General features: G+C 42.9%; 1 protein-coding gene across 4 annotated transcripts; it reads left to right on the forward strand.

Moving 5' to 3' along the window:
- The first annotated feature begins 1,223 nt into the window (after positions 1–1,223).
- ECHDC3 (enoyl-CoA hydratase domain containing 3) lies at positions 1,224–23,374 on the forward strand. 4 transcript variants are annotated; one of them, XM_056573305.1, is made up of 6 exons: positions 1,474–1,605; positions 5,220–5,309; positions 7,662–7,783; positions 10,355–10,452; positions 14,109–14,309; positions 21,622–23,374. In XM_056573305.1, the coding sequence occupies exons 3-6, from the start codon at positions 7,672–7,674 to the stop codon at positions 21,940–21,942; spliced, it is 732 nt and encodes a 243-aa protein (XP_056429280.1). In that variant the 5' UTR covers positions 1,474–1,605; positions 5,220–5,309; positions 7,662–7,671; the 3' UTR covers positions 21,943–23,374. The 4 variants fall into 4 exon arrangements, with proteins under 4 accessions (XP_056429279.1, XP_056429280.1, XP_056429281.1 ...); XM_056573306.1 differs by lacking the exon at positions 1,474–1,605 and adding an exon at positions 1,616–1,782; XM_056573304.1 differs by lacking the exon at positions 5,220–5,309 and having other exon boundaries at positions 1,224–1,605.
- The last annotated feature ends 2,954 nt before the right edge of the window (positions 23,375–26,328 follow it).

The raw sequence follows: 26,328 nt of genomic DNA on the forward strand, positions 1-26,328 counted from the left end.
GGCACAGGGACTGATAAAAGGGGAGCAATGATGTGACACTTGCAGGGGACAAGACCAAACTGAGGTGTAGAAGAAATCAAAGTTGGGGGGATGATGTGGCATTTAGTCCAAGTCATTTATATTTTATTTTTTTTACTTAAATTTCCCTGTTAAAATGGGTGTCCCTGTTATATGCCAGTGTATGTTATACGTCGATAAATACAGTACTAAAAGTCAGTGTTTCCCAACCAGGGTACCTCCAGTTGTTGTAAAAATACAATTCTCAGCATGCCCACAACCGGCAAAGGCTGTCCGGGCATGCTGGGAGTGGTAGTTTCACAACAGCTGGAGGCACCCTGATGGAAAAACACTGAGCTTAGTAAAAGGGTGCAGGGAGAAAAATAAAAAATAAAACTTCTGCTCACCTACTCCCGGTCCCAGCAGACGCTGTTCCCCTCCGTGCGGTCTGGGGTGTCCTCTCTTCACCATTCAACTAGTAGGACCTTTCCCTTTTCAGCCAATCACTGGCCGCAGTGGTGTCATGTGTCAAGCCAGTGATTGGCTGATGGGGAAAGGTCTTTTTCGGCAGCAAACACACTGTGTTTCACGCAGAAGATTTGAAAACCGCCCGGGAAACCTAGTGTATTGCTGCAGTACAAGAATGTGACAGGGGGGGAAGAATGTGACAAGGGGGGGGGGGGGGGGGGGATGTGACAGGGGGAAGAATGAGACAAGGGTGGGGGGATGTGACAAGGGGGAGATGGGAGGTGGGCACAAAATGGGTAGGTAGGTGGGAAATGGGGGCAAATGGACATGAAATGGGGGGATTTCACCATTTAATTTATTATATTGCATCACATATCGAAATTGCAATTTTTAGGCCCAAAATCGCAATCGCACATTTCCCCTATATCGTACAGCCCTAGTCTGCCCAGAGAATCTCCATGCAGCATTCCGGACACTGCGGTGTGTCGGCATAATATGCCGGCGCTAGGACCGCACAGGAATGCGCTGTCTCATAGACACCGCTGTGTACACAGAGCAGCAGAATCCCATTGAAATCAACAGGATTCTGCTGCAGTGGAATTTCGGATGTGTGAACTTAGCCTTAGGTTATGCACACACACAGTATTACCATAAACTGCGCAGTGTACAAACAAAACCCCTCAAAAGTTGCAAAATAGTTTTTATTTTGATTTACCACATAATAATAAAAAAAATAATAATAATAAAGTTTGGTTCGGTATAAAACAAGTTCTCATATAGATCTGCAGGTGACAAATTGGAAGAGTTATGTTTTAAAAAGAAATGATGACAAATAAAAATAACCAGATCATCAAGGGGTTAAATTAATGGCAGATTTTTCCACATGACACTGCTGAGACCAGAGCTGTGAGAGTGCTGCAGTACCGATCCTCCGTACTAGGGGGCAGCACTGTGTCTCCGGAGTCTGCCATATACTGGAAAGTTAGCTGAGAATACCGAGCTGCAGATGTTTCCTCGGTTGTGTCCCGCAGCGGTGAGGGCCCGGGGGTGGGCAGTGACCGTGCTGAGGAGGGGGCTGGCGGGCACAGGGCAGCAGGAACATGTGCCCCTCACCCAGTGCGTGCAGCAGGCTGGCATAAGGTACGGACAGTTCAGTGTCCGGGCACAGCAAGGTAGTGTGTCCGTGTAATGTGGAGCCCTGAGGGTCAGCCGAGTCCCCTGGATAATACAGTGACGTCATCAGCATATATTCAGCTTTCTGGTGTTCAGCTACATTGTGCGGTATTACATTGCTGAGATATTTACATCGCCACTCAGGTATGGAGGAGGGAGTGCACAGGGTGACACACAACTGACCCCTCCCTCCTGCGGGTCACTGCGAGCTGTCAGCCAGGGGGCGGGGCTAAAACCAGTCCACGTGTGCTACTATGCCCCAGAGCCACCTGGGAAATTACATTTTATTATATTCCCTCCATATACACTTTAAGGGTCTATTCACTAGTTTTGGACGCGAATATTCGCATTTCGAATTTTTAACACAAATTCGCGAATATATATTCGAAATTGCGAATATTCACTTTTTTCCCACATATTCGCATATTCCTCCTTTTCCCTTGTGAGCCAATTAGAATGATGCAAATCCATTTGTCAGAGGTTATCAACAACATCCCTAGCAACCAATAGTAACGTTGTCCACCCCCTCACTGTTTTCTTCCAGGAATATGCGAATATAACGAACATGCGAAATTCTCAAATAAATGTATATTTGTCTATATATTCGCGAAATATCGCAAATTCGAATATGGGCAATGCCGCTCATCACTACTATTCACATGTACAGTATTCTACGCGGATTTGACGGGCAGGATTTTTATATTTATCAACTGGCTCCAGAAAGTTAAACAGATTTGTAAATTACTACTATAAAAAAAAAATCTTAATCCTTTCAATAATTATCAGCTGCTGAAGTTGAGCTGTTGTTTTCTGTCTGGCAACAGTGCTCTCTGCTGACATCTCTGTTTGTCTCGGGAACTGCACAGAGTAGAAGAGGTTTGCTATTGGGATTTGCTTCTAAACTGGGCGGTTTCCGAGACAGGTGTCAGAGAGGACTTGGACAGAAAAGAACTCAACTTCAGCAGCTCATAAGTACTGAAAGGATTAAGATTTTCATAGAAGTAATTTATAAATCTGTTTAACTTTCTGCAGCTAATTGAGATATATAATGTTTTTTTTCCTGGATAACCTCTTTTATGATCTATTATTCTATGATCTATTTTCTGCTGCAGATTTCAGTGTAAACTGAACACAGCTTGAAATCCTGCGCATCAAATCTGCGCAGAATACTGTACGTGTGAATAGACCCTTAAGGGGCATTTTCTGTTTGCAAAATGGATAAAAGTAGCTTATGCTGAATATTTTTTAACTGTTCACCTATTTTATTTGCCTGTGTGAATAGTCCCATAGAGTAACCTTAGCTCTGCAAAGTATTGTAATACAAAGGGTAGATACACTTATGTAAAAGCAGCCTGAGGGTATGTTCACACGGTAGGAAAATGTGCAGAATGTCTGCCAGGAAAACACATGAAGACATTCTGCTCATTTGGAAGTTCTGGCGGGTGTTAGGACTGCTCCTAAGGCTAGGTTCAGACTACAGAATTTCCGACAGAAATTCAGTCGTAAAATTTTCGTCAGAAATTCCGCTTGCTAAAATGTCTAGTGTAGTGAATGGTTTTCTGTTCACAAATTCACACTTTGGAATTTGTGAAGTGGAAAATCCGCTTAATAAATCCGCTTAGAAATTTCCGTCTGAAGAAAGGGGTTGCTCTTTCTTCAGGCGGAATTCCTCGCGGAACACATTGCAGTCTATGGGAGACTGCAGTGTCCGCACGGTCCTAGCGCCGACTTATTCAGTCGGCGCAGGCGGAAGTCAGAATCTCCGGGCAGAAATTTTCTGCCCGGAGATTCTGTAGTCTGAACCTAGCCTAAATGCGCTGTCTCCTAGAGGGCGATGCATTTCCGAGCGAAATCCGCAGTAAAAATCTGCGGTGGAAATTCCACCGTGTGCACAGTGCAGCAGAATCACATTAAAATCAATGGGACTCTGCTGAAGTGGAATATTCTGACGGAATTCTGCACGGACAATCCGCTGTGTGAACATGCTCTAAGGGAAGGGTCACACGCTGCGGATTTTGCAACGAACAGACACCCAGGACTCCTTCTCACCCCATACACGTAAACGTTTGGCTCAGCTGAACTTTCATGTGTTCTAAATGGAAAGAGAGGTACTGCCAGACCGCTCCTGAATGCTGCAGCCGGCCTCTTCTTTCTGTCTAAGGCAGTGATTCCCAACCGCGGTGCCGTTCGGCACTGTGCGTGGTGCCGCAGGATTTTGCCGTGATTTATTTTTTTCTTTTATTTTTTTTTAAATGCCCCGCTCTGGCCCGACGGCTTTGCGCACACAGCGTCCCCCTGCGTCCCCTCAGTCCCCCTCTCCCTTGCGGCGCAGTGAGCCAAAAATGGTGCCCTGGGGCGGAACGAGCTGCATCTGCTCCGGACTCCTGTGCCTGCCGTGGAACTGCAAGCTGCGCGGGCCGGCTTGCTTAAGGCACCGTACCCTTTCCACCCCTGTGTTACCCCTTCTCAACCCTGTCCAAACTCCACCACCGTCACCCACCTCTACCCCCCCCCCCCCCGTCACTCATGTCCACTCCCCCTGTCATCCATGTCCTCCCTGTCCATCCCTGTCACCCATGCCCGTCCATCACTGTCACCCATGTCACTCATGTCCACCCTCCTGTCATCTATGTCCGCCTTGTCCACTCCCCTGTCACTCATGTTTACCCCCCTTCTACCCCCGTTGTCTACCCTGTCACCCATGTCCACCCTCCTGTTCAGCCATCTGTCCTTTTTTCACCCCAGTTTACCCCTCTCTGTCACTCCTGTCCCTCTTTTACCCCCTTGTCACCCTTGTCCACCCCCCCATCCATCCCTGTCACCCATGTACACCCTCCATTGTACACCCCTCTGACCACATCCTTGTCACCCATGTCCACCCCCTATTCACACCTGTCCACCCCGCTGTCACCCCCTATGCCCCCGTCACCCATGTTCACTCTTGTACACCTGCCTACACCCCTCTGTACACTCCTCTACACCCCTCTGTCACCCATGTACACTCCTCTATACCCCTCTGTCACCCATGTACACTCCTCTACACCCCTCTGTCACCCATGTACACTCCTCTACACCCCTCTGTCACCCATGTACACCCATCTGTCACCCATGTACACTCCTCTATACCCCTCTGTCACCCATGTACACTCCTCTACACCCCTCTGTCACCCATGTACACTCCTCTACACCCCTCTGTCACCCATGTACACCCATCTGTCACCCATGTACACTCTTCTACACACCTCTGTCACCCATGTACACTCCTCTACACACCTCTGTCACCCATGTACACTCCTCTACACACCTCTGTCACCCATGTACACTCCTCTACACACCTCTGTCACCCATGTACACTCTTCTACACCCCTCTGTCACCCATGTACACTCTTCTACACCCCTCTGTCACCCATGTACACTCTTCTACACCCCTCTGTCACCCATGTACACTCTTCTACACCCCTCTGTCACCCATGTACACTCTTCTACACCCCTCTGTCACCCATGTACACTCTTCTACACCCCTCTGTCACCCATGTAAAAAAAGAAAAAAAAGTGCAGAGCCTAATAGGTTTGTTTTGCAGTTTTAAATTGTGTGTGGAAGAAATCGTGATGATGCCCCGGACCAGATGGAGAAGAGAAGGCAACAATTCAAATTAGAGAAGACGTCATTGGTGAGTTGCTGTATAAAGCAGCACTTACAGCAACTACATCCCCATTTATAAATAGATATAGTGCATTGCGTTTTTTACCATTTTTCCCTTTTTTTTTTTTTCTTTTTCTTTGCTTGTCAACCTCGGTAGCGATGCCCCATGGAAATTTTTTTTCCTGAGGTGTGCCCCGACCCGAAAAAGGTTGGGAAACACTGGTCTAAGGCTATGTTCACACAGCGACTCCCGTTGATTTCAATGGGATTCTGCTACACTATGCACATGGCTGAATTGAAAAAAAAAGGTAATTCTCACCTACACGATTCCCCACAGCTTCTACTCCGAGGGCTACCGATGCCTGCTCTTTACTGCTTCTTCCTGGTTCCTGTAACACGTGGTCCCCAGAAGAACTGCACCACACAGCCAATTACAAACCACAGCAATGTAACCCCTTTTAAACCTCCTGTAATTCTATGTATTTCTGCAATAGCTGAGCCCCCACTCTGTCTGAAAAGCATCAAATCGTACATAGTGCTTGGATTGAATAATTGAAGAATAAAGCCTTTGAAAATGTCAATGGGATGCCGGAATATCTCTGCACAAAACACAGAGATGAAAATAATTAAATTCTATTTTCTCCTGGTTTTGGCTTACAAATACTGATACAAAATACTGACTGAAATAGTACTGTGTGAAGGTACGTTCACATGGGCAGGTTACCCGCGAGTTTACCTCTCTGGGTTTGTGTTTCCTGCTGTGGATTTTCCACAGTGCAATCTCTACAGCAGAAAATCTGCAGCAGACTACATTGACCTCAATGGGAGCTGCTGTGGCTTTTTTGCTGCAGAAGTTCAGCTCTGGGAAATGTGCCGGTAATGCCCATTTGAATGTACCCTGAAAATGGCCTTAGGATAGGGAACATTCACAGCAGACAATAAACTGGTAACTCAGAATGTGCTACTATTTCTGAGTAAGGGGTATGTTCCCACTGCGTAGTTCCCGCGGAATTCCGTGAGCAGTAATCCGTGCTTTGAACATTAGCATCAGTGTGAATTGGTCTTCCACAGACCCCTCCGCTGAGGAATTTCAATGGCGGACAATTCTGCGGCTGAAATTGTTCTGCGCAAAGAATGTATTTGTTCTTTGCGCAGAAGTCCGCGAGCACTGCATAGCCATCAGCAGTGATGGCGCAGTGCTGCGCGGTCCTACCACCAAAGTATTTTTGGTGGCGGCCGACAGATGGAATTCTGCGAGCGGAGATTCCACAGTGTGCACATACCCTTAGAAGTAAACTAAGGCCATGTTCACACAGCAGCATTTCTGAGCGGATTCCAGTGGAAAGATTGTGCTTGGAAACATCTGTTGCAAAGATTTCTACGAAATCTGCTTGAAAATGCATTGATATCTCTGGAGACAGGGCTTTTCTGAGTGGTCTTAGCACCGGCATGTTCTTTTTGCAAAATGTGCGTCAGAAATTTTTTGGGTGGACTTTCTGCAAAAATTCTGCTGTGTTAATATGGCTATAGGCAGCCCCTCCACTACAGTGAATGGAGCTGAACTTCAGTACAAAACATATCCAAATGGATCTATTTGCTCATATATGTCTATTCCCCTGTCTCCTCAATATTCAGCGCCCACCCCGCCCCCATAATGAATATTCAAATTTCTTCACACCTCCCGGCATGTGAGCTCTCTGATCAGACCACAGGCGCCGCTGCCTCTTTACACCCAGGTGTAGCAAAGCAACGCCACCTGCGCTCTGCTCAGAGAGCATAGCACTCACACGCTGGCAGGCTCTCTCATCCTCGTGATGTGAGAGTGAAGACATTTGCATATTCATGAGAGGGGCGGGCTGGCTCACCTCCTCCTTTGTGCACAGCAGTGCAATAGATGAAAAAAACTGACATATCTCTCCACCTATTAAAGTAAGTGCCCTTTTTTTATTTATTTTATGCTGGTCATCCGCACTATAACCCAATATATTGAGTTTAGTGTGGGTTAACAGGCTGTCAGTTTTCCTTTAAAGGGGTACGCCCACCCTAGACATCTTATCCCCTATCCAAAGGATAGGGGATAAGAAGTCTGATCGCTGGGGACCCCCGCATTATTGCTTGCGGCACCCACCTGTGTTCTCACCGGAACCTCTGAGTCGCGACTCCGGGAACGGAAGTCCGTGTCGTCAGGACTCGGCCCCCGTGTGACGTCACGACCGTCCCCTTAATGCAAGTCTGTTGACTAATGCTGACTGAGCAGGGGTCGGACCACCAGTAACCACACACTGATGACTTATTTTATTTTTGTTTTCTGTAGTTGTAAAGCGCTGTAACGCTGGCTTTGTGGGAATAATGGTTGTCATTTTTATCTGTTTCTGTATAGAAAAATTACCATGAATAATCCTCAGAAGAGAAATGCATTGTCACTTGCTATGCTTCAAGCTCTGCAAAAGGACATCCTACATGAAATTGATGACAAGGATTTGAGGGTCATTGTGATTGCAGGTATTCCCAGAATTACAGTCTACATGCCTAGAAGTATAGAAATCATTGTGCATTGTATATGACTAATGTATGGGTCCCACAGCAGTCACCTGTAATCGATGTGGGAAGTGTCCAGTTTCCCTACAGTGCCACTACAGGGCAAGTAAAGCATTACACATGAGGGTTGTCTGCAGGACAGGTCGGGTTCTCCAGAGGGCGATGCCTTGTAGAAATACTCATAGTGGCCAAAAGTAATTCAAGAAATGTTATGGGCTTTTCTATTGCCTACTGACAGCTCTCACAAGAAGCTAGGCAGCAGTGACTTATGTAAAGGTCACTAGGAGTGGCAAATACATTTAGTAATACATTTTTTTTTTTTTACAAGGCTGTTATTTTCTCATGTAATATGATGCACACAATAATGTGAATAATTAAAATATACTATATGGCTAAACATGTGTGCCAGCTCAACTTTTATGTGCTTGTTGGACAACACATTCTAAAACTATGGGTGTTCGTATAGAGTTGGGCAGTAACAACCTCCACTCATTTGGGAAGACTTTCCCCATGGTTTTCAAATGTGTCCTAGGTACTTTTTGAAAATTCAGCCAGAAGAACATTTGTGACGTGAGACAATCATAGTAGATAACATAAACTCCCAAAACAGTCCCTTTCCATTTTAGGGGTCTGGTGAATACCTGAACTCAACCTTCTAAAAAGCATAGGAAGAAATACATCAAAACCCATGTAGAGTTTATAGTGCTGCAGTTGCCCATAGCAACCAATCAGATTGCTTCTTTTATTTTTAAAAAGGGCATCTGAAAATGAAAGAAGCGATCTGATTGGTTGCTATGAGACAGCTGCACCACTATAAATCCCCCCCCCCCCCTATAGTGCCTACTGTAAAATTTGGTGAAGGACATTGTTGGAAATGTCAGAATCAAGAAAACATTTCTCATCTACAATTGAGAAATTATCCTGCCAGGCTTTTATATAAAAAGTAAATTATTTATTAACTAATGAGTAAATATGGCACTTATGCATACATACATAGATATACTGTATCTATTACAATGATTAGTTTATATACTATGTAGGAATTTTCATAGAAATGGTAGAGTTTAATGTCAAGATAATCTCACCATCTCAGGCCTAGTCAGTCCATACAAAATAATGGATTCATCTTGCTCCCTTGTCGAAGATGGCCGCCTCCTTCTTCCATCTGGTCAGTTGTCCTAGCGTCTTCATCCACGCCTCCTCCAGGTTGGCCTGGTCTCCTGAGCTTCCTTCCTCCATGCACTCCCGTTGGCTTTCTCTGGAGCCACTTATTCTCAGATGATGGGTGTGTTTATGATGACTGAAGGAGTGTTTATAAATGTGGACATGTTTATCCTAATTCAGGATGTATTCCCGATCTATAAATATACAGGAGACATAGAAAAAAGAGCCACTCAGCTCACTTACCACATTGGCCCAGTTGTATTCGTGTTGGGAGATGCCTGTTTTCAGAAGCGCTGGAGCTCGGAGAAGCGGGCCGCCTGCCCGTATATAATTTTAGAGAAACAATAGGGGGTATCCAGCTTCACAGCAAACTGTTCAAAGTTCAAGCTTTAATGTAGTCGATTAAAAGAACATGGCAGTGAAGATAAAACAAGCGCACCAACGCGTTTTGAACTTACATGGCCATGACTAAGGACTTATTGTAAGTCTGAAACGCGTTGGTGCGCTTGTTTTATCTTCACTGCCATCCATGTTCTTTTAATCGACTACATTAAAGCTTGAACTTTGAACAGTTTGCTGTGAAGCTGGATACCCCCTATTGTTTCTATAAATATACATATATGGTTTACCATGTGGGTTGATTGAGTATGCATTAACTTGTGGGGGTATGTATTATGTACTCGTTCCTGATTGGAAATTACCAACCATCCACATATGGCCTTGTTCTTCCTCACACTACATGTGTACTTGAAATAGAATGGCAATATGTCATAGATGCCATATCTATATATACTATTCTGTGATATTCTAGAAACTGCTGCTGGTGACCTTGTTATTTTAATACATGGTTGCCATAACTTTTGATACATATATATTCAATGATATTGTATATTGAAAAATATATACATCTCATGATATTTTAAAGACATTAATAGGTGTATGATCAGCAAAGGTCTTCAAGCTGACACCCCCACAGATCACAAGAACAGGTGTCCTGTTTTCCTTTTGGTTGAATGGAGAGGCAGTAGTATGTGTTTACAGTTTAGGCTATCTTTGTGTGCAGGAGCACACATGCCCGTCATTTCTCCATTCAATCAGAAGGAACCCCCATTCTTGTGATTGTTGGGGATCCCAACAGTCATACCCTTATCAGACACTCATTAATGCCCTTCACTAATTTTACATTAGTAGGCACTATACATTTTAGAAGGTTAAGTTCTTCAGGTGTCTGCCAGACCTAGATTTTCTCCATAAACCTGATCAGAGCATGCTGTGTACATAATTTATTATTGACCGTCACTATTATTGTTGCTACATCCTAATGCACAGATGTCTTATCATAATAAACTTTCTCTATTGTTTGCTTTCTAGCAAATGGACCAGTCTTTTCATCTGGACACAATTTGAAAGAATTCACAGCTGCTCATGGCAAGGCCCATCATATTGATGTATTTGATGCCTGTGTCAAGGTGAGCATCGTGTGTTTTAACAAAACTAAAAAAAACTAAAAACTCTGGGTTATTTATTAATTTTTGCTGATATAGTGCAGCATAGGCAATTATTAGAGAAAAATCTAGATGTTGATGTGTAAGCCTTGTAGCTTACCTGTTTTACTATGTGTGGCATGAAGAGAGAGTGAGTGGAGTCTTATCACTGCATTTCTCCTTATGAGATCACCTGCTAATCTCTCTATCACTTGGCTAGACTCCATGGGGGGAATTTATCATTGTATATAGAGCTATTTTGTGTCTATTTTTTTTCCGCAAAAAAAAAAGCGCAAGTGTTTTTTTGCGTCTTTTTTTTTGCGCAAATTTGGATAGAATTCTTCATCACCTTTTCTACGGTTAATTCTACCATAGAGCATTTTCTACTGTAGAATCAATTTACTAACTGCGTTTTTTTTTTTGTATTTTTTTCGCAAAAAAATGTGCAAACTGTATTTTCATGCGCAAATATACACCACCTCGGAGGACACGTACCAAAGTGTCTATTTTGGCACAGTAAGGACTGCTACTCCCATCATGGGACAGACTGGTGGGTAAAGCTGACTGGTGGGTAAAGTTCATTTCCCCTGCTCTCCCCGCCGCTCGAAGTTGGGGCACAGCAGGGGAAGATGACGCCGAGAGCTGCTGGAGGCACACGGGTTGGGGGCAGCGGGTAAGTGGAGGTGGCAGCAGTGAAGCTCTTCACTGCTGCTTCTGGGAGTTGTAGTTTTGCAACATCTGGAGGGCCGCAGTTTGGAGACCACTGTACAGTGGTCTGCAATCTGTGCTCTTCCAGATGTTAAACTACAACTCCCAGCATGCCCAGACAGTCCAGGCATGCTGGGAGATGTAGTTCTGTAACATTGGCCCTTCAGATGTTGCCGAACTACAATTCCCAGTATGCCTTGGCTGCCTGGGCATGCTGGGAGTTGTAGTTTTGCAACAACTGGAGGCACACTGGTTGGGAAACATTGTCTGTTTCCTAACTCAGTATTTCCCTACCTGTGCGCCTCCAGCTGTTGCAAAACTATAACTCCCAGCATGCACTGACAAACCGTACATGCTGGGAGTTGTAGTTTTGCAACAGCTGGAGGTGCACAGGTTGGGAAACACTGAGTTAAAGGGGTACTCCGCCCCTAGACATCTTATCCCCTATCCAAAGGATAGGGGATAAGATGTCAGATTGCCGCGGTCCCACTGCTGGGGACCCCGGGGATCGCTGCTGCAGCACCCCGCTATCATTACTGCGCAGAGTGATATCACTCTGCACGTAATGACGGGCAATATGGGGGCTGGAGCATCGTTACGTCACGGCTCCACCCCTCATGACATCACGGCCCGCCCCCGTCAATACAAGTCTATGGGAAGGGGGCGTGGTGGTCGTCACGCCCCCTGCCATAGACTTGCATTAAGGGGACGGGCCGTGATGTCATGAGGGGCGGAGCCATGACGTCACGCTGCTCCGGCCCCTGTATCGCCCGTCATTACGCACAGAGCGATCTCGCTCTGCGCAGTAATGATGGCGGGGTGCCGCAGCGGCGATCCCCGGGGTCCCCAGCAGCGGTACCGCGGCAATCTAACATCTTATCCCCTATCCTTTGGATAGGGGATAAGATGCCAGGGGCGGAGTACCCCTTTAAGTAACAAACTCTCAGTGTTTTGCAACCAGTGTGCCTCCAGCTGTTGCTTAACTACAGCCCCCCCATGATGGGAGTTGTAGTTTGGCAACAATTGGAGGCTCCCTGTTTAAGAACACGCTGCATTATGTGCGCTCTTCCCAGGGAAGAGCACAAAAAATGTACTAACCCCTATTTCTTGTTTTTTCTTTTCTTCTCATTTCAGATACGTGAATGCGGAGGACTGCGTCGCATTCGGTGGACTGCGACGATGACCAGTGTTTTTTTTTTTTCAATAAAATGGTTAATGAGGGCTGTGGGGGAGTGTTTTTTTTAAATAAATTTTTTCAATGTGTCCGTGTTTTTTATAATTGAAGTTTCAGGGTTAGTAGTGGAAGCCGGTCTTATAGACGGAATCCATTACTATACCAGGGCTTTGCGTTAAGCCCCAAAAACAGCTAGTGCTAACCCCCAATTAATACCCCGGTACCCACCGCCACAGGGGTGCCGGGAAGAGCCGGTACCAACAGGCCCGGAGCGTCGAAAATGGCGCTCCTGGGCCTAGGCGGTAACAGGCTGGCGTTATTTAGGCTGGGGAGAGCCAGTAACAATGGTCCTCGCCCACACTTGTAACATCAGGCTGTTGCTGCTTGGTTGGTATCTGGCTGATACTGAAAATAGGGGGAACCCTATGCGTTTTTTTTATTTTATTTTTATAAATAAATAAAAGTGTGTGTGGTTCCCTAATTTTTTTCAGTATCAGCCAGAAGCCAACCAAGCAGCAAAAGCATGACGTTACCAGGGTGGGCGAGGACCATTGTTACTGGCCCTCCCCAGCCTAAATAACGCCAGCCTGTTACCGCCTAGGCGCAGGAGCGCCATTTTTGACGCTCCGGGCCTGTTGGTACCTGTTCTTCCCGGCACCCCTGTGGCGGTGGGTACCGGGGTAATATCTGGAGGTTAGCGCTTGCTGTTTTGGGGGCTAATGCTAAGCCCCGGCTTAGTGATGGATTCTGTCTACAAGACTCCTTCCACTACTAAGCCTGAAAATTCAATTATAAAAAAACAACACTTTGAAAAAAATTTTTTATAAAAAAAACCACTCCCCCACAGCCCTCGTTAACCCTTTTATTGACATTTAAAAAAAAATGCTGTTCATCGTCGCAATCCACCAAATCTGACATAGTGCTCCGCATTCACGTATCTAAATTTCAAAGAAAAAAAACTAAGTTTAGTACATTTTTTTTGTTTACACACACCAGCATAAACGCTAGTAAAAAACACAAGAAAAAGTGAAAAAACACAGGAAAAAGCTGGGACAGTTTTCTGGCATTTTTGCTGATGGACAAAAAACCTCAATGGAATCCGACCTCACAGCAATAGAACAAAATCCCTATGTCCACTTTTCCTGTGAGGTAGAGAAGGAGTGTACGGTAGAGCGAGGGGGGCGTTTCTATAGTTACACAAGATTTATCAAAGGAGTGTACAGCCTTAGTAAATTCTGAGCAAGAGTGTACAATAGACAAGCAGTTTAAAGGGGTAGATCTGTGTCTACAATAGACACAAAATGATAAATTCCCCCCATAATTGCTGAGACTCATAGGTAGGTTAGGGTCAGTTCACATTTTGTGCAGTTCTGATGAGTTTTCTTACTTTTGTGTGTTTTTTTGAGAAATGTTATAAGGTGAAAGTAATTTGAACTATAATAAATGTTTCATGAAGATTTTAAAATCTTTAGATTATGTTGACATGTTGCACATTCTGTGATCTGTCAGTTATGAGGGGGAGCAAGATAGGAACTAGATTCAACAACCCCAGGCCTACTGTGGTGTCCTCAGGCTCCATTGTTTAGGTTATCATTTACTAGTATACATAATAGGGAAAGAAGACTAGGTCTGACAGCTTTGCCCCCAGCTTTTAGCAAGACAGAGTGAGCTGGGGAAGATCTGCCGGATTCTGGAGTGTTGTTAAAATGTGAATGCATTTTTCTGCTTCATTAATATCTTTCCTGTATGTTGTGTGCAGCTTATGACAACAATCCAAACCGTTCCGGTTCCTGTTATAGCCCAGGTGAATGGACTTGCCACAGCAGCTGGATGCCAGCTTGTTGCCAGCTGTGATATTGCTGTTGTGTCTGAGAAGTCTAAATTTGCAACTCCGGGTGTCAATGTAGGACTGTTTTGTTCTACACCTGCTGTTGCTTTAGGAAGAGCAGTACCAAGAAAGGTTAGTATCATTTTGGAATAAGACCATTTCAGTAAATACCTATTTTCTACCATATTTTTGGCTAAGAAGCTATAACATACATATATTTTTGTACAGGAAGCTATAACATACAAACTACATTTTATCTAGGGAAAGGACCATTTGAAAATGAATTGAATGCATTACTGTACAATTACTGCTTCAGGTGAGGTTCCATTTGGGTTGGGGCTTCCTCTCAGGTGAAGCTCCACCTATCAGGGCTTTTCTTTAGAATTCATGAGAGGGGATCATTTATCAATTCACTAAAGATGTTAATTTTTTAAGTATGAATCATATACAATGTGTTACGTTTTCAGAATGTTTTCAGATCCTTTCACTTTTTTTTACATTGTATGTTGTGGCCTTATGCCAAAATCAGGGGTGTGGAAATAAAAAAAATACTTGTCCAAGGGACTAAAGCGGAACATAATATACTTGTCCCTCAAGAAAATCCACTTGTCCTGGTAGATAACATAATTTCAGCCAAAATAGTATGTAAATAAGGTCTTCATTAGTTTCTGCACTTTTGTTTTTCCTCCTCATCCTATAATAGCCATTACACTTATTTTTCCATCTGTCAGGGGAAATTGAAAAAAGTGCAAATTTTGGGGTTTTCTTTTTTTCGTCATTCACCTTGTGGTCAAACTTACATATTATTTTGATACTTTAGGTCGGCCTGATTACACAAATACCAAATTAATTTCGTTTCCGTCATGTTTTTAATAATTTTTTTTTTACTTTTTAATTTAAAAGAAAAAATTCCTGACCCCTATAACATTTTTATTTTTCTGTATACTGAGCTGTATGGGGGCTCATTTTTTGGGCCGTAATATGCTGTTTGTATCGGTACCATTTTGGTATTGATCTGACTTTTTGAACACTTTTTTTTTACTTCATTTTCTCTGGGATATGATGTTATAAACATAAAAAATGCAATTCTGTGTTTGTTTTTTACGTTAACGCCATTTACCGTACGGGATATGGAATTTTATTTTTTAATAGTTCGGACAATTGCGCATGCGCCAATACCAAATATGTTTATTTTTATTATGTTTACATATTTTATATGGAAAAGGGGGGTGATATAAACTTTTAATATGGAAGGGGTTAATGGGTGTTTTTAAACTTTTATTAAACGTTCTTTTTTTTAATACACTTTTTTGGGGGGGAATGATTTAGATTCCTCCTACAGATCAATGCAGTTCTATTAAACTCCATTGATCTGTGTTCATTTGGTTGAGCCTGCTCAAGGCAGGCTCAATCAAATGCAGATCTATGGGGGCAGCCATGATGCAGAGGTAAGCCCTCCGGCTACCTCCACAGGCTATTCACCCCGCTAGACCACCAGGGATGGTTAAAAGATCCCTTTAGACACCGCTGTCAACGTTCGCAGCGGTGATCTAAAGGGTTAATAGCCGGCCACAGCGATCGCTGCATGCCGGGCTATTAGCGGCGGCACCCGGCTACTGAAATCAGCCGGGGGCCGCCGAGTATGGAGTGGGCTCGAGTCAGGAGCCTTGCTCCATTCACGCTGAGCGCTGGTGTGTGGTGCAAGCTTGCATCCCAAACAAGTCTGCGACCGCTCCTGTACCTCACATCGGCATTATTTGAAAAAAAAAAAAAAAAAGTCAGTCCGCCCTGCTTGCCTGATACAGGGCTGAGTCTATGAAAAATTCACCTGCCCGGAACTACATGTTCCAGGCGTTGGGCAATTGGATTTCCACATCCCTGGCCAAAATATCCCATAATCATAATGTGCAAACAGAATTTTAGAAATTTTGCAATTTTTAAAGGAAAAACTACAATTGTGCATGGACACTTGAAATTTAGCTATGGGGCCTCCTACTTCTCTTGATCATCTTTAAGATGTTTCTACACCTTGACTTGAGTCACCTGTTGTAAATTCAGGTGGTTAGACAGGATTTGGAAAGACACAGGAGGAAAGAACTGCCAGAAAAGCTCCAAGACATGGCTGTGTGGAGGCATAGATCTAGAAAGGGTACAAAACATTCCTGTTTAACTTGAAGCTTCCAAGAGCACAGTGGCCTCCATATTCCTTACATGAAAGAAGTTTAGAACTACCAAGACTCTTCCTAGAGCTGGCCGCCCCACTAAACTAAGTTATCGGGGGCGAATGGCCTTGGTAAAAGAGCTCAATAATCACTCTGGTTGAGCTCCAAAGATCCTATCAAAGATGGCAGAAACCACCAAAAGGTAAAATTTCACTGCAGCACTCTAACAGTCTGGACACTATGGCAGAGTGTGCAGAAGGAATCCTCTTAGTAAAAAATAAAAACACATGAAAGACTGCCTGGAGCTTGTGGGAAAAAAAAACCTTAAAGAGGTACTCCACTCCTATCCCCTTTGGACAGAGGATAAGATGTCTGGGGCAGCACCACAGCATTCTGAACTCGGAAGCTTTGGGCTAGCTGTTATGCCTCCTCCCAAGCTTCCGTGTTCAGAACACTGCAGTGATGCCCCAGACCTTTGGATAGGGGATAAGATGTCTAGGGGCGGACTACCCCTTTAAGGACTCTCATAATGTGAAAAACAAGATTCTATTATCAGAAAATCAAAATTGAACTTGAATTCTAAGCATCGTGTGTGGACAAAACCAAGCACTGCTCATTACCCACCCAATACCATCCCTACAGTTAAGCATGGTTGTGACAGCATTGTGCTGTGATGGTGTTTTTTATCGTCTAAGACGTGGAGACTTTTCCCTTCAGAGATCCCTAAACCCTGAGAGAAAGCTGCAACGAGATTATATAGATTATTTACCCTTTGCTAGCTAATTAATGTTAATAATATTCCCACAAGGTAACTTATTTTAAATTTCCATCCAAATTAAGTACCAATGATTATATATATATATATATATATATATATATATATATATATATATATTGTACTATGACTTTAAAAGTATCTTTTCAGAGTTGTCTGCGAGTTAGTTAGAAATGGGCGGAGTGATCATTTTTATATATCTAGAAATTTAATTTTGCCCATTATTGATATAATTGGATGTGATTTCTTTTATCAGAGTAATACACTGCTCAAAAAAATAAAGGGAACACTAAGATAACACATCCTAGATCTGAATGAATGAACTAATGGTATGAAATACTTTCATCTTTACATAGTTGAATGTGCTGACAACAAAATCACACAAAACTTTTCAATGGAAATCAAATTTATCAACCCATGGAGGTCTGGATATAGAGTCACACTCAAAATCAAAGTGGAAAACCACACTACAGGCTGATCCAACTTTGATGTAATGTCCTTAAAACAAGTCAAAATGAGGCTCAGTAGTGTGTGTGTGTGTGTGTGTGTGTGGCCTCCACGTGTCCGTATGACCTCCCTACAATACCTGGGCATGCTCCTGATGAGGTGGACAAGTCCTGGACAGTATGTTGTGCAACGTGGCATTGATGAATTGAGCAAGACATGATGTCCCAGATGTGCTCAATCAGATTCATGTCTGGGGAATGGGCGGGCCAGTCCATAGCAGTTCCTGCAAGAGGAAGGCATTGATGGTAGCACACTCCAGCCACATGAGGTCTAGCATTGTCTTCCATTTAGAGGAACCCAGGGCCAACTGCACCAGCATTTGGTCTCACAAGGGGTCTGAGGATCTCATCTTGGTACCTAATGGCAGTAAGGCTACCTCTGGCAAGCACATGGAGGGCTGTGCGGCCCCCCCAAAGAAATGCCACCCTACACCATTACTGACCCACCGGTCATGCTGGAGGATGTTGCAGGCAGCAGAACGTTCTCCACGGCGTATCCAGACTCACGTCTGTCACGTTCTCAGTGTGACCCTGCTTACATCTGTGAAGAGCACAGGGTGGCAGTGGTGAATTTGCAAATCTTGGTGTTCTCTGGCAAATGCCAAATCTCCTGCACAGTGTTGGGCTGTAAGCACAACCCCCACCTGTGGACGTTGGGCCCTCATACCACCCTAATGGAGTCTGTTTTTGAAAGTTTGAGTGGACACATGCACATTTGTGGCCTGCTGGAGGTCATTTTGCAGGGCTCTGGCATTGCTCCTCCTGCTTCTTGCACAATGGCGGAGGTAGTGGTCCTGCTGCCTGGTTGTTGCCCTTCTATGGCCTCCTCCATGTCTCCTGATGTACTGGCCTGTCTCCTGGTAGCACCTCCATGCTCTGAACACTACGCTGACAGACACAGCAAACCTTCTTGCCACAGCTCGGATTGATGTGCCATCCTGGATGACCAAAACATCAGCCAGGAAGCATAGGAACTGAGAAGTGGTCTGTGGTCACCACCTGCAGAACCACTCCATGTGTCTTGCTAATTGCCTATAATTTCCACCTGTTGTCTGTTCCATTTGCACAACAGCATGTGAAATTGTCAGTGTTGCTTCCTGAGTGGACAGTGTGATTTCACAGAAGTGTGATTGACGTGGAGTTGCATTGTGTTGTTGAAGTGTTCCCTTTATGTTTTTTGAGCAGTGTATATCTGTATATGATATTGTATTTGTATGTATTGTATCTTATATGATGTCTGAACTAACTTTGTTACTAATGTTATATTGTGATATAGTTACTTACTTCTGTGACTGGTAATTCTACTATATGTAGTTAACATCATAAGCCTATAATGCTTTATTTACCCCTTAACGACAATGGATGTAAATGTACGTCATGGTGACGTGGTACTTAATGACGTACATTTACGCGCCGACATGATCGCGAGCACCGCAGCAGTACTCGCGTCATGCCCGGCAGGTTCCGGCTGCTATCAGCAGCCAGGGACCCGCCGGTATTGGCGGACATCCGCGATCGCTCGGATGTCCGCCATTAACCCCTCCAATGCCGTGTTCAATACTGATCACGGCATCTGCGGCATTGCGGTACTTTGAACGGATGATCGGATCGCCCGCGGCATTGCCGCGGGGATCCGATCATCCAGCATGGTGGCCGGAGGTCCCCTCACCTGGCTCCGGCTGTCTCTCGGGGTCTTCTGCTCTGGTCTGAGATTGAGCAGACCAGAGCAGAAGATCACCGATGATACTGAGCAGTGCTGTGTCCTATACATAGCACTGCACAGTATTAGCAATCAACTGATTGCAATGAATAGTCCCCTATGGGGACATAAAAAGTGTAAAAAAAAAAAAAAAAAATAAAAAAAAAAAAAAATTTAAATAAAAGTACAAAAATTTGAAAAATCCCCATCCCCAATAAAAAAAGTAAGACGTACGTTTTTTCCCATTATACCCCCAAAAAAGCGTAAAAAAAAATTATTTATACACATATTTGGTATTGCCGCGTGCGTAAAAGTCTGAACTATTAAAATATATTGTTAATCATCCCGTACAGTGAACGGCGTAAACGTAAAAAAAATTAAAAAGTCCAAAATTGCTGCTTTTTTGTCACATTTTATTCCAAAAAAAATTTATAAAAATTTATAAAAAGTAAAACCTAAGCAAAAGTGATACTGATAAAACAGTATCATGGAGTAAAAAATTTGCCCTCATATCGCCCCATATACGGAGAAAGTTATAGGTTGTCAAAATAGGGCAATTTCAAACATACTAATTTTGTTAAAATGGTTTTAAATTGTTTTTTAAGCGGTACAATTATAGAAAAGAATATAATCATGGGTATCATTTTAATCGTATTGACCCACAGAATAATGAAAACATGTCATTTTTACCGGGAAGTGTACAGCGTGAAAACAAAACCTTCCAAAATTTGCTAAATTGCGGGTTTCTTTTCAATTTTCCCACATAAATATTTGTTTGGTTGCGCCGTACATTTTATGGTAAAATAAGTGATGTAATTACAAAGTACAATTGGTGATGCAAAAAACAAGCCCTCATATGGGTCTGTGGATGGAAATATGAGAGTTATGATTTTTAGAAGGCGAGGAGGAAAAAACGAAAATGCAAAAATAAAATTGGTCTGGTCCTTAAGGCCAAAATGAGGGGTTAATTTTATTTATATATTCATATCTAATTGATACTAATTTTATATTTATCAGTGTTTATATACTCATTTATTTATGACTTATAACAAAAAATCTGCATATTTTTAGAATACCTGCGTATTGCTTTATTATATTGCAAAAACTACCTTCCTAGAATTACTGACATAAAAAAGTACTTAAATGGGCACTGTCATTTGAAATAATTTTTTTTCATATGATACAGCTGGTAAAATAAGATTTGTAATTTACTCCCTGTAAAAAAAACAAAATAAAAATGGCCTTATAAATCTGACCACTAGGGGTCTCCCTTCTGGTCCAGACGACATTCCGTCTGCTCAAAAGCACAGACTTTGGTCTCCTGCTGGGCTGGCAGGAGACCAAACTCAGGAAGTGCTGTCTGGCCATAGGCAGTAAATAGCACATGCTCTCTGACTGTGTATGAAACAGGGAGGGCGAGTGCTATTCACTGCCTATGATTTATTAGGCCATGAAAGTGACATAAAGACTTTTTTTTTTTTTTTTTTTTTTTTTACAGGGAGTAAATTACAAATCTTATTTATTTTACCTGCTGTATCATATGCAAAAAATGGATTTTAATGACACTGCCTATTTAATATATCTGGGAAATAGTTGGCTCAGATGTAAATTACATTGTTTATATTTTCCTGCAATTCATGAGGTCATAATGTTAATAATTTTTGTTGACCATATTTCATACATGAGTTATGAACCTGTTAAAACTACTGACAGGACCTTAACTGAGGGGAAGCCTCACCCCCAGTCAGGACCTCACCTGAGGGGAAGCCCTGACCCCAATCACGATCTTACTGAAGCAGTAATTGCACATACATTTATAGATGGCACTAAAAGGCATCATCTGTACCTATCCATCAGCTGTTGCTAGGTTCCCCTAAGAGAAAATAGACTAATGAGGGAGAATATATAGTAAAATGCGCTAAATTTCTTAAGAGGTACAAACTTCTTTAGCGGCATTCCCACATGCCGGTGAAACCATGCACCCATAAGTTTACCAATCGCTGGGCAATGTTGCCAAGATATTCAGCAACATTGCACCACTATTGGTGAAAGCATGGGGGTGTGGTTTCATTTGGATCTTTATTATAAATTAAATATGGCACAGTCATTATTAAATTCCCCCCCCCCATTATTTTCAAACATTTGAGTTTGTCCATATGTATTTGTGTATCTTTAAAAATGCATTTTTTTATGTACATAATAAAATATGTTATGCCCATATTCATAGCATAGCTGTTACATTATACAGTATACAGTATACTTTTTTTTTTTCTTAAATGTATTGTTCCTTTTATTCTTACAGGTTGCCTTAGAAATGTTGTTTACAGGTGAACCTATATCAGCACATGATGCTTTGTTGCATGGACTAGTCAGTAAGGTGGTACCCGAGGAGAACTTGGAAGAAGAAACCATAAAACTTGCACGTAAAATTTGCCAGACTAGCCGCGCAGTAGTTGCTCTTGGAAAAGCTACATTTTACAAACAAATTTCACAAAGCCTGGAGGAGGCGTACAGATTTACATCTGAAGTTATGGTACAAAACCTGATGTTAAAAGATGGACAAGAAGGAATAGAGGCCTTCACACAGAAAAGGAAACCATTGTGGACTAACTCACAAGAGTAATCACCTGTGAAGTTATTACTACTGGAAATAAAATCAATTGTAACTGCCTAATTTAATTGAAACATAAATAATTGATTTTATAGGGTGGGCTTTATTATACATTACTTTTTGTATTTAGTGCATTTATGTAATGCTTTGTTCACACAGTATGCGTCAGGTTTTCACTTTTTATGCTGCAGATGTTACCTTCAGTGGGTCTAATTTGCTTCTAGGTTACCCATCCCGAATCTAAAATGACTGACAGCTTGTTCACCTGCACTAAACTCAATACCCTTGGTTATAGTGTGGTTGAACAGCATTAAAATTAGGGGTCACTTACATAATTCTGTCCAGCAGATAAAAAGTTAGACCTCCCGGTAGCAGCTTTGCTATAGCGCTTCTGAGCGCATTAAAGCCGGGAGCTGACTTTCCATGCTCCCCTGCCTCCTCTTTACGCAGAGCCATGCCCATTAATTTGATAAATATATTCTTATTTCTTCACTCTCTCATCACTAGGACTGAATATCAAATCTGCCTCATCATCTTAGGTTAAAAATCTATAAAGATGTTATCCAATAATAGAAAAACAGAGCTAATTTCTTTAAAAAAAAAAAAAAAACGCTCCCCATCTGTCTCCAGGTTGGGTGTGGTTCTGCAGCTCAGTTCCATTGAAGTGAATGGAGCCAAGTTGTAATACCACACACAACCTGGAGACGTGGAGCTGTTTTTAAAAGAAATTAGCTGGGTTTTTTTTTCCTGAAAAAACCCTTTTTAGTTGTCACAAAACAGCAGATCTAACTTCACAAAGAAGCATTTCTATATGTTTAGATGTTTCATAAACTTTTTCAAGCAAATTACATCTATTTCCATTGTGCTGGTAAGGCAATATTAACATGTGATGTGAGAGAAGTTTAGTTTGCAGAATCCATTGAAGAATTACATCTTCATGAAATACCGCAGGGAAAATTGCTGTGTCTTCAGCAAAGCATTCCTGCTACCACATATTACTTCTCATGCTCTCATAGAAAACATAAGTAGCAAAAACAGATTGAGATCTGTCCACAGAGTATTTACAAGTTTAATGGAAGTTGCTGAAAAGATGATGTGGATCGCAAAGTAAATTATACTGAACCATGCTTCTCACCTATCATCCACATGAGTGCACCTTTCATGGCCATAGCAATTTGCTTCATTATCATAGGAACAGTTACAGATAGAAGTTGAAAACAAAATTTAGAGACCACATATTTAACCCCTGAACGGTTGTAAAATTGGTGAACAAATCTGCCAAAATTGTCTTATCATAAATATTTACATCATCAATATAGCTGGCACAAAATTATTTTAAGTGCATATTGATGATGTATGGGATTTGGGTATTTAAGGAAACTAATAACCAAGATTTAATTTTTCTAAATAAAACCATATACAAAACATTTTTCTTTTTTAATCTGTTTTATTTCCTTAATTATATTTTTATATTATTTTCTGTATACAGTGGGGATCAAAAGTTTGGGCAACCCAGGTAAAAAAATGTATTAATGTGCATAAAGAAGCCAAGGAAAGATGGGAAAGTTTGGGCACCCTGCAGAGTTAATATCTTGTACTGCGCCCTTTGGCAAGTATCCCAGCTTGAAAACGCTTTTTGTAGGCAGCCAAGAGTCTTTCAATTATTGTTTGAGGTATCTTTGCCCATTCTTCCTTACAGAAGTCTTCTAGTTCTTTGAGATTTCTGAGCTGTCTGTCATGCACTGCTCTTTTAAGGTCTATCCATAGATTTTCAATTATGTTGAGGTCAGGAGATTGTGAAGGCCATGGCAAAACCTTCAGTTTACGCCCCTTGATGTAATCCTCCGTGGATTTCGAGGTGTGTTTAGGATCATTATCCATTTGTAGAAGCCATCCTCTCTTTAACTTCAGCTTTTTCACAGATGCCATCAAGTTAGTGTCAGGATTCGGCAGGCTGGAGGTGGATCCTCTGTGTCAGAGAGGGATTGGCGTGGACCATGCCGGCGGACCGGTTCTAAGTTGCTACTGGTATTCACCAGAGCCCGCCGCAAAGTGGGATGGTCTTGCAGCGGCGGTAGCAACCAGGTCGTATCCACCGGCAACGGCTCAACCTCTCTGACTGCTGAGATAGGCGCGGTACAAGGTATTAGGCAAGAGCAAGGTCGGACGTAGCAGAAGGTCAGGGCAGGCAGCAAGGATCGTAGTCAGGGGCAACGGCAAGAGGTCTGGAACACTGGCTTGGGATACACAAGGAACACTTTCACTGGCACAATGGCAACAAGATCCGGCAAGGAAGTGAAGGGGAAGTGAGGTAATATAGGGAAGTGCACAGGTGAACAGACTAATTAAAACCATTCGCCAATCAGTGGCGCACTGGCCCTTTAAATCGCAGAGAGCCGGCGTGCGCGCGCCCTAGGGAGCGGGGCCGCGCGCGCCGGGACAGCACAGACGGGGAACGAGTCTGGTAAGCGGGCCGGGATGCGCACCGCGAGTGGGCGCGACCCGCATTGCGAATCGCATCCCGGCTAGGGACATTATCGCAGCGCTCCCTGTCAGCGGGTCTGACCGGGGCGCGGCGAACAGGAGAACGCTGTGAGCGCTCCGGGGAGGAGCGGGGACCCGGAGCGCTCGGCATAATAGTTAGCATCCAAAATTTGCTGAAATTTTATTGAATCAATTTTTCCTTCTACTCGTGTGATGTTCCCTGTGCCACTGGCTGCAATACAACCCCAATGCATGATTGATCCACCCCCCCATGCTTAACAGTTGGACAGAGGTTCTTTTCATTAAATTCTGTTCCCCTTCTCCAAACGTACCTTTGCTCATTCCGGCCAAAATTAAATTTTAACCTCATCGGTCCACAGAACTTGTTTCCAAAATGCATCAGGCTTGTCTATATGTTCATTTGCAAAGTTCAATCGCAGATTTTTGTGGTGAGGACGTAGAAGAGGTTTTCTTTTGATGACTCTTCCATGAAGACCATATTTGTACAAGTATCTTTTTATAGTGGAATAGTGTACCACAGCTCCAGTGTCTGCCAGACCTTTCTGGAGGGATTGTGCAGTCAAACGTGGGTTTTGAATTGTTTTTCCACAATCCTGCGAGCTGTTCTGTCTGATATTTTTCTTGGTCTTCCAGATCTTGCTTTATCTTCCACTGTTCCTGATGACTGCCATTTCTTAATTACATTACGAACAGAGGATATTGACATCTGAAAACTTTTTGCTATCTTCTCATAGCCTTCTCCAGCTTTGTGAGCGTCAACTATTTTCAGTTTCAGATTTCTAGACAACTGCTTAGAAGAACCCATGGTGCTGATTGTTGGGGCAAGGTCAGATGAGTCTGGGCATTTAAAACCTTTGAGACTGACATCACCTGGTCTTCCCAGATGATAATTGAGAACAATCCATGACACTGGCAAGTCTCAGCTTTGCATAGGGGGCAGTGCATGCTATAAATTCTGCAGGGTGCCCAAACTTTTGCAGATGCCATTCTTTTGTTTTCTGTTATTTTGAAAGTGTAAATGATTGAAATAAAATCTAACTTTTGTTGACATATTATAAGAATGTCTAATCTGTAATGTGATGCCTTTTGGCGATTATTCCATCTTTCCTTGGCTTCTTTATGCACATTAATACAAATTTTTACCTGGGATGCCCAGACTTTTGATCCCCACTGTGTATGTATATATATATGGCAAAAACTCCAGGAGAGCAGCACAACCAGGGTAGAAAATGAGGGGTGCGTATTGATAAAATCCAGGTCACAGATTTTCCATGTTGATAATAGCAAAAAGATTCAGCAGCACTTCCAAAAGAAACTGAAAAAAAAAAACTCTGGCTTTTATTCAGCACAAAGTTTATACCAGCGATGATTCGATTGCCTCATGCAAACATTTTCAAGCAATATAGTGCATACACAACCCAGTTTACATAGGCTTAGGAGTGATATGTTATTAATTTATAATGTATCACCTATGGTGCATATATTAAAATTCATACTAGAGTCCATATATATAAAAATATACCAATGTCGGTGTAGTACAGTTTATACAAGACTTGAGGCACCAGACTTATGTTGCATGTTACTGTAACAACCGTAAACAATCCAACATGTGTAAATATGCCTAACATGTTGGCGTCCATGCCGAGATTAGAGGGGAGGGATCAGCCAGGTCAGTCACATGCCAGTACTGGATGATCAGTACACGTGTGCTACAGAGTATGGGCTGCGACTCTCACCCTGGTTAAGCGCAGTTGGCCAGTACTATCTGTCTATTGTGTTTAGTAATGTACACACACTGTAAAGACCCCTCTGCTCCTTTAACCCCTTGGGGACGGAGCCCATTATGACCCTAAGGACGGGAGCATTTTTTGCAAATCTGACCACTGTCACTTT

The sequence above is a fragment of the Hyla sarda genome, chromosome 4, assembly GCF_029499605.1.
Source record: "Hyla sarda isolate aHylSar1 chromosome 4, aHylSar1.hap1, whole genome shotgun sequence".
Classification (NCBI taxonomy): Eukaryota; Metazoa; Chordata; class Amphibia; order Anura; family Hylidae; genus Hyla; species Hyla sarda.

Coding starts and splice junctions, on each gene's coding strand:
- ECHDC3 (XM_056573304.1), top strand. CDS start 1,472: ATGTTTCCTCGGTTGTGTCCCGCAGCGGTGAGGGCCCGGGGGTGGGCA. Junction 7,784..10,354: donor GAGGGTCATTGTGATTGCAG/GTATTCCCAGAA, acceptor TTTGCTTTCTAG/CAAATGGACCAGTCTTTTCA. Junction 14,310..21,621: donor GAAGAGCAGTACCAAGAAAG/GTTAGTATCATT, acceptor TTATTCTTACAG/GTTGCCTTAGAAATGTTGTT.